The 8,477-nt window shown below is 56.0% G+C and overlaps 1 protein-coding gene across 13 annotated transcripts in view; it reads left to right on the forward strand.

Moving 5' to 3' along the window:
* The window catches only part of EBF3 (EBF transcription factor 3), a 116,963-nt gene extending 108,852 nt beyond the window's left edge, over nt 1-8,111 (forward strand). For 2 of the 13 annotated variants that reach the window (XM_059172814.1, XM_059172816.1), the window contains exons 12-17: nt 368-433; nt 1,112-1,289; nt 2,328-2,516; nt 2,923-3,120; nt 4,197-4,309; nt 5,415-8,111. In XM_059172814.1, the coding sequence (XP_059028797.1) occupies nt 368-433; nt 1,112-1,289; nt 2,328-2,516; nt 2,923-3,120; nt 4,197-4,309; nt 5,415-5,432 (762 nt within the window). In that variant the 3' untranslated portion in view covers nt 5,433-8,111. The remainder of the gene's footprint in view (nt 1-367; nt 434-1,111; nt 1,290-2,327; nt 2,517-2,922; nt 3,121-4,196; nt 4,310-5,414) is intronic. The other 11 variants (XM_059172818.1, XM_059172821.1, XM_059172817.1 and 8 more) reach the window with 7 other exon arrangements.
* The last annotated feature ends 366 nt before the right edge of the window (nt 8,112-8,477 follow it).

The raw sequence follows: 8,477 nt of genomic DNA on the forward strand, positions 1-8,477 counted from the left end.
TAACAGGCAAACGTGGAGCCTGGGCTTTTCATATCTCCGCCACGTGTGTGTGTGTTTAATACCCATAAGGCTCCGTCATTAAACCTCAGGCACGGACGGGGCTCGCTCGCGCCAGCCCTCCCGGCGGCCCGCGCCCCTCCGCTGGCCCGTCCGCATGGAGGAGCCGTGGTGCGGGCCGGACGGCTCTCGCTCGGGCCCCCGCACGGAACTGGGGACCGGTCACCCCCGCCGCCACGCGGGGTCGGGACGGGGCTGATTTCGGCAGGTGGAGGTGTCTCCTCCCTGTGGACGGGACTGAGTTCGTAGCTCTCAGAGGCGTGGCGCTCTGGCTCCTCCAGGGGCATCACCCCGTTTCCTTTTCCTTTAGGAAGTATTACTCAAGAGGGCGGCCGATCTGGTGGAAGCCTTGTACGGGATGCCCCACAACAACCAGGTAGGCAGCCGGCGGCCGGACGGGCCCACCCCCTTCCCGGGCCACCGTGTCCTCGGAGGACCAGCCAGCCCCGGGCCCACTGCGGGCTTTTGGGGCACACAGGTGCCCTTTCCTAAGGACTCACAGCGAGCCCGAGAGGAGAAAGCCTTCCTCGTCCTGCTCTTGTCCTCGCACGAAGTACTCAAGTAGGAGATGACGAGACAGGGTCAGGGAGCAAAAGCGGGAGAACGTGTCGTGGGACGGGGAACCACCTGGAAATCTGGCTGGTGGATTCGGTGGTAGACAGTTTGGTGTGGCCCGGCGTGGGAGGGAAGGACGGGCACCCACAGGCCATCCTCAGGCTGCCTGGAGGGCTCTGGGGGGCAGACTCAAGGGCACTCTAGATTCGGGCCTGCTTCTGTGACTCTGGGTGCGGTGCGTTCCCCGCTTCTGTGCGCGCTTCTGGGGCCTGTGGGCTGTGGGTGCAGCACGGACCAGGTGTCCCCACGCAGAAGCACCGTCGCACTGTCTTCCCAAGGGAAGCTCTTCCCACTACAAAATCCGTTTGTCACCGTCTAGAACCAAGGGGTGGGGGAACACTGCCCCGTCATTTGGCCTCGTGGGACAGGGTGGGGGGGCTGTGCTCCCCAGGGTGCCGTGGGAGCTGGAGGCAGACCGGGCGCTTCCCTCCCGCCCCAGGAGATCATCTTGAAGCGAGCAGCTGACATCGCCGAGGCGTTGTACAGTGTGCCCCGCAACCACAACCAGATCCCCACCCTGGGCAACACGCCTGCGCACACGGGCATGATGGGCGTGAACTCCTTCAGCAGCCAGCTCGCTGTCAACGTGTCGGAGACATCGCAAGCCAACGACCAAGGTAGGCCGCCGTGCCGGGAGCAGCCCCTTCCCTGGACACGCTCCCAGGGACCGTTGAGATGTAGCGGCAGCTGCCCGTGTCCTGGGTCCAGCAGGGAAGCCGGCGGCGTTCCGTGCGCCTTGGCTCTCTCCGGCCAGCGGCCGTGCCTGGCGAGCGCAGGGCGGGCAGCGCCCAGAGAGCCCAGACCTCGTTTGTTGCCGCGGCACGTGGCTGCGCTCAGTATTCTGGTTTTTGCTAGAAGTTTCCTGGAAAGGTGGGAGGAGCCACAGGACAGCCGTGGGGTAGTAAGTGGATGGGACCCTTCTTGGATACGTCCCAGGGGTGGGGCTCGGAAGGAGTAAATGAAGAGGAGCTCCCAGTGTCCGCCATCCACTCCCCCCGCCAGCGGTGCACTTTCTCCCAGTACTCAGTGACCTGGCGTCCAGGGGTCACAGGACCCTGGCGTCCAGGGGTCACAGGACCCTGTCATGTGAGCCAGTTCCGAGCAGGTCTTAGTCCTCCTCTCTCAAATCGGTACGGACTCAGAGAAGGCCTCCGCCACGGCTCCGGGTCACACACACTCCGCGGCGGGCCTGATGCCCCCGCTCCCCGGCCTGCCCCGCGCTCTGGGAAATGGTAACCGTGCAGACCGAGACCCAGAGCAGCCCTGCCTGGGGACTTACGGCCACAAATGAGCTCTCCCTGTCAGCCCTGGCATGTGAAGGTCTGCAGAGGCCGGGAGTTCCGCTAGCGCGGGGGGAGCCCCTGAACCCGAGCTGTCGGGGATTGCTTCCAAAGAGACACCCGCAGCTGCGGGTCAGACGGAAGCACGCGGGGCCGGCTGCCGGCGCAGGCAGGACGGGGCTCGGAGCTGCACCCGAGCGTGGCCAGCGCGGCGAGGTGACCCGAGCCGGCTGGACGCGCCGGGGCTGGCGCGCGGCGGAAGGTCGATTGAAAATGTTGCATATGTGACAGAGGTTTGCGGGGAAGCACCCCCCCCCCCCCAGTGTCTGTATCCCTGATAATAATGTTATTTTTGGCCGGGGGGGGTTTTAACAGTCGGCTACAGTCGCAATACAAGCAGCGTGTCCCCGCGAGGCTACGTCCCCAGCAGTACTCCCCAGCAGTCCAATTACAACACAGTCAGCACTAGCATGAATGGATATGGAACTGGCGCCATGGCCAATCTAGGGGTCCCGGGCTCGCCTGGATTCCTTAATGGCTCCTCCGCTAACTCTCCCTACGGCAGTAAGTGTCTGTTTTTGTCACACGTCATCACATAGATCCATGTTCACTCCCGAGTCCAATGTGTGCATTGCTTGGCTGTTCTGTGGTGGGAGCTGCTGGGCCAAAGGGAGGGTGGCTCCGGAGGCTGGGGGTCCGCGTGGCCACGGCAGGTGGCTCCGGAGGCTGGGGGGCCGCGTGGCGACGGCAGACCGGCCTGCGGCGGCCGGAAACCCGCACGAGACGGGGCTGCCGGTCGGAAAGGAAAGTCCCCACGAGCATTTGCCTGTTAGCCAGAGAGCGGCCGAGCCAGAAGCGTGTCGTGCTTGTGTTGTCGGGGCCGCCGCTCCAGGCGAGGCCCCGAGAGCCCTCTCTGTGTGCTGTTGCCGTGCCGGCGCCGCGCGTGCTGACCGTGTTTGCTTTGTTGCAGTAGTGCCGTCCAGCCCCACCATGGCAGCCTCTTCGGTCACCCTCCCTTCAAACTGTAGCGGCACACACAGCATTTTCTCATTCTCACCTGCCAATGTCATCTCTGCAGTGAAACAAAAGAGCGCCTTCGCGCCCGTGGTCCGGCCCCAAGCTTCTCCTCCTCCCTCCTGCACCAGCGCCAACGGGAACGGACTGCAAGGTGAGGGGCGGCGCGCCGGCCCCAGGGCTCGCCGAGCGCGCGCGAGCTCTCCCCACCCCCCCCCACTGCCCCCCCCACCCTGAGGGCAGGCCAGGCTGCGCCGTGGGGCGCGAGCTCCAGCCCTCCCTCCGGGTCCGCGCCCCTGCCGTGGCCCATGCATGCCCCCCCACCCCCACCACTGAGCCGCATTGCGAGCCACCGCCCTCCCAGTAGCCACGTGAAGGACTCGCCCTGCCCCGGGACTCACCCCCACCAGTAACTGAGTCTCGCTGGTAAAAACCATTGCCACCTGCTTCCAACCTCACCCACGTGTCCTCCCCTCAGGAAGGGGACCTGCCGGGGCACTGGGCAGAGGCAGCGGGGGGCGCGGAGGGGGGCCCTGTCCCGACCACTCAGCAGACGGGCCTTCACGGCCGCAGCTCAGCCAGGAGAGCAGGGTGCACCCGCCGGCGGCGTCAGCGCTGGCGGCCTCCTTGCTCCCAGGCAACAGAGTGGCCTTGGGGCGGGGACAGTGGGTCCCTGTGCCACCTGCGGAGCCTGGTGCAAAGCCAGCGCACTCTCCGCGTCCTGAGGCTGAGCCGCCTTCTCAGCCTGTAGAGCAGACCCTGCTGCTCCGCCAGGCTGTGCGGCAAGGGGTGCGCCCAGCCTGGGGCCGTGCATGCGTGAACACCGGGGCGGGGGGCGCTCCTCTGAGTCCTCTCCCTCGCACACTGAGGAGGGAGCAGGGCCGGCCCCGAGGGCAGGGGGAGGCAGCCTGCGGACGCAGCTGCCCCCAGATGGGGCCACGTGGACAGGCTCCAGGTGCCCGCCCAGGGCCGGGTCCCTCTGGGCCGCGTAGGCTGCCCTGCGAGGTGTGCGGCAGCTGGGCCACGTGCGTGCCCCTAGGCCTCGCGATCTTCTGCGTGGCTCTTGGTGACTCACGGGGGCCACAGGCACTGAATTAAGTGGCCGTCATCTGGCCTCTTTCAGACACCACCTTTGGTATATGCTCCTCCCGGTGAAAATCAAATCCAGTTACTCCTTTAAAAAAATGAATCCATTCAACCAGTATTTACTGAGCGCCTACTATGTGCCAGGCTCTCTGCTGGGTGCTGAGGACGTTACCGTGGAGAAGACAAACTGGCCCTTTTGTGAAGTCGGTGGCATATTTCACTTTGATGAACTAATGCTCAAAAAAGGAACTGGAAAGGTATCCGTGATTTGAAATAATTGTCTTCCCAACATCTTAGCGTATGAGAGGGACGCCCGGGCCCCAGGTGCCGCCGACCGGCCTGCAGGCCCACCGCGGCCCCCAGCCCAGAGCTTCTCGCGAAGCAGGGGGCCAGGGGCCATGGCCCGGCCACCGTCCGCATGGCGCGGAGGCCCCCGGGAGGACGGCGCCGCCCCGGCGGTGTGTACCTACACGGGTCTGCCAAAACCCTAATGTTGTAACGGTGAGTCGGAGAGGAATTAAGACCGTAGAAATTAATGAACTGGGAAATTGAAGCTCGCATCACTACGTGAACAAATGCATTAATATGCTATACATAAATTAATGAGAATGATCGTTCTGACCAAAATTAAACAACACCGAAAAGACGTAAATTCTACTCGTACCAGGAGTTCACTGGAGAGCGTCCGCTGCACTTGGCGTTTTAGCACCAAGTTTCTTACTCCGAGAGGAGCAGAGAGCTCCCTGGCGTGGGGCTGTCACTTGGGTCTCTTCGGGGCCTTGGCCTTGAGGTGGCAGGGCAGGTGGGCTAGGAGCGGCTTTGCTCCTAGGGTGCCCACGACTCACCATTACGATACCACACAGTCCACAGGAGGTCCGAGGCAAGGGCTGAGAGCGGAGGGGAAACTGAGGCGCCCCGGTTTTCATGGAGGGAGTGACCCTGGCGCCCGGGTCCCAGTGGGGCTGCGGGCCGGCCCTGGCTGGCGTCACAGACGTGACCAGGTTGGTTCACGTCTCTGGACAGCGGTGGCCTCGGGGAGTCTGGGCCTCTGTCTGCTGTGAATGAGCCACTGAGACCTGTGGGAAGGGGCGGCCTCGCCCAGGAGGGCCAGCAGCCTCGCCCTTCCAGAGAAGTCCTGGAGAAGGGCTGCCGCATGAGGGGTCGCGGGGGGGGTGTCTGTCCCCACACGTACCCCGCTTCCATGAAGTAGAGGCCCCCCCGCCCCCCGCGCCTTGACCGAGCCCATGGCTGGTTGGCGGGCGCGGTGCACGCCCCAGGTCACCGTTGAGTCGAGCCCCAGGCGGAGGCCAGCCTGGCCCGCGACGGGGGCAGCCCAGTAACCCGCGGCTCTCTCTCTTTCAGCTATGTCTGGGCTGGTAGTCCCGCCCATGTGAGCGGCCCGCTCTCCCTTCCGCAGCACCCAGCACCCAGCACCCAAGGACGGACTTCAGGGGACACGTTTAGTCCAGGAGAGCTGCGGCGGGAGCCAGTGTCTGCAAACGCATCGGCCGCGGCGGAAACGCTACAAGAGACTTTGTTTAAAGATTTTATTTAAACTATTAAGAATCAACATGCAAACAAGCCTACTTCTTCATGAACAATTCCATTTTATTGACTGAACTTTTCTCATATTTTCACATTTCTCAGTCCTGAAGACTAAGGAGAACAAAGCGACGCCTATTTTGTATAAAGTTTCCGACTCCGTCTTGGCTATGTCTAGTACTTGCTATGTGTTGGGAGAAACTTTGTGAATGCACCATTTTGATTATCATGAAACACTGATGAGAAATGCCTCCAGACATTTTTCTGTACTCATACTTAGACTCACAATGGTTGTGTATCTCTATAATGTGAAATATTTTTTTGTGGTGAAAACAAAGGGGCCAAGGAGGTGTGAGCCATCGAACTGGAAGGAAGGAGAACTATGTGACTCGGAGAGGTCGGGGTGGCAGGGAGGGGGGAGGGTTTATCATCGCTTAACTTCATCTTAATGAAATGAAACTTTGTAACTTATTGTAGTTAGAAATTGTAACTTTGATATTGAATTCTCTTGCCTTCAACAAGCACACTGACAGAAAAAAAAATGCTACTGTCTGTTGGTTAAAATATTCTCCCACTGCTAGAGCTTCCTGTTAAGCAAGTGTGATCTGCAACATTTTTTCAACTTTTGCTAGCACTCTATACTATTGCATTCTTAGGCTACTGTGAGGTCCATGTTTCTTGTACCAGAAATTGTCCTTTTGACTTCTAGCTCCTTCTTCCCTAATGTGTTTTGTATGTGGTTATAAAATTGTAGACTTTTGTGATTTTGCCAAAGTTGTAGCTAAATATTTATACACTTGTCTTGAATTTTTTTCAGATCCACTTAAATATTTAGAAAAAAAACAAAAACACGTTTTCTTCCTTATGTGTCTCATAAGGAATAAAATGGTCTCCATTCAACACTTTTCCATGAACACTTACAGTTGCTAAGGGACTTTCTTTTGTAACATATCGATTATAAATATTGTATTTATCTTTGAAATTTTGTACATTGCTTTTCCTGCCATTTTCTTTTTCTTGTCTGTATTGGTTTTTGATCGTGGCCTGGTGTTGGGAAGAGCATTAGCCAAGAGCTGTCTCTTTGACCTGTTTTGTTCAAGTGAACCGGTGTCCTTACATTTCATTTGTATTTCAAAGATTTGCTTTCTAGACTTTCCATCCTTTTTTTCCTTTTTTTTTTTTTTTTTATTTTGAGGAAAAGTCAAATTCATTGTTTATTTTTATATTATTTTTAAGTTATCTGAACAAATACTTTTGAAAAAGAAGTTCGTTGTATAGTCAAAACAAAACGGTGCCGCCCGGCTGTGACAAATCCTAGTAGATTCCGTGCATGTTGAACAGCCGCGAAGAGGGGGCACCGTTTGGGGCTGTGTCCTTCTTTTATTTTTCTGTAGAATGTAAAAAGTCATTTAGCTGCCACCCATGACTTTGCCACATAGCTGAACTGTGTTTACTGGAAAAATTCAGAGGCCTAAAGTTTAAAATAAAATTTACTTCTGATGTTTTAATTAAAATGTTTGCCACATTAACTTCTCTGATGCCTTAAAAGTGGACTTCTTTAAAGAACCTTTGTGCTATTTTATCACAGGCTTATGACACAATTGTTAATGGAGATTTTATTTGGAGATTTACGGTGTAACACACACACACACACACACACATACACACACACACAAAAGCACAAACCTGGTGTTCCACGTGTCGCTCCTTTCTGCGTCTGATTCTGCTGCGTGGCGCGTCCTCCCGGGCCCACCTAGGATTCAGAGAGCTTTCAGGGAGAACCAAAGTCGCTGGTTTTTAACTTATTTTTAAAAACAATACTTTTTGTGTGGTCAGACCCAGCAGCACCTTCTGTGCTTTTTAAACCGGAATGACCTCCCGCAGACCTGTGCCTGTTTGTGCCAAACCCACGGTGAGACCCGGAGGTGGGTCTCTCCCCCTTGTGTTAAATGCTCCTTGGACACAGCACAGCAAATGTTTTGCAAATTGCAGCAGAAATCAGATTTAAATCAAAAAGGAGGGACTTTAAAATACTTTGACAAAAAGAAAAAAACAAAAAACAAAAAACAAAACCATGCACAACTTAGGAAAGTGTTTATTCAAGGGACTCAATAAAAAAAGCAGAATGTCCCCAGTGGTCAGTGGGTCACAGTCCGGCCCTTTGACCGCTAAGGCTTAGCTACGTGGGAAAGCCCGAGAAGTCACTTTGGAACTAAATCGCCTCCGTTTTATTTTGTATAAGTAACGGTTTGATCTAAGAACAAGCTCACGTGTACATGTTAAGAACATTTGCAAGTTTCCTCAGCCCTGCACTCGGTTTGTGTTTTAGATTAATTAGTCAATGCCCCTCATGGCTTCATTGTCTCCAAATTGAGCGCTTCACTAAATGGTAGATTTTACTGTTAAAGACCCTACAATAAGATTGTTTTATCTGTACATTTTTTCAGATATTTAACTGTATAAAAATGTTCATTTTACACAATATTTAATTAAAGTATTTCTTGTCTGTGAATTTCACTTTGGGTAATTTTATCTGTTTTGATTACAATGAGTGGCAAAACGCATGCAGAAGTCACCTGGGGTGGTGGGGGTGGGGAGTGTTCCTCTGCACACCCTGGGCCCTGGGACGGTGTCTCGGCCAAGATTAAAGTGATTCATAGAAGAGTCTTTCTAGGAAGTTCTCAGTCCTCAAACGGCTCTTCTTACTTCTCACATGCACAGAGAAATCCTCATGGTTGCCACGATGGCTCTGGTGCCCAGAGGGGCCATCTGTACGTGTGTGTCACTTGGATGTCTGCAGGGGATTCTGTGTCGGAGACAGAGGCCAGAGCCGCTCTACAGCACTTAACCAACCAGGAGAGAGCCTCCCCCGCCACCCCCGGG

This window comes from Mustela lutreola, chromosome 4 (genome assembly GCF_030435805.1).
Source record: "Mustela lutreola isolate mMusLut2 chromosome 4, mMusLut2.pri, whole genome shotgun sequence".
NCBI lineage: Eukaryota > Metazoa > Chordata > Mammalia > Carnivora > Mustelidae > Mustela > Mustela lutreola.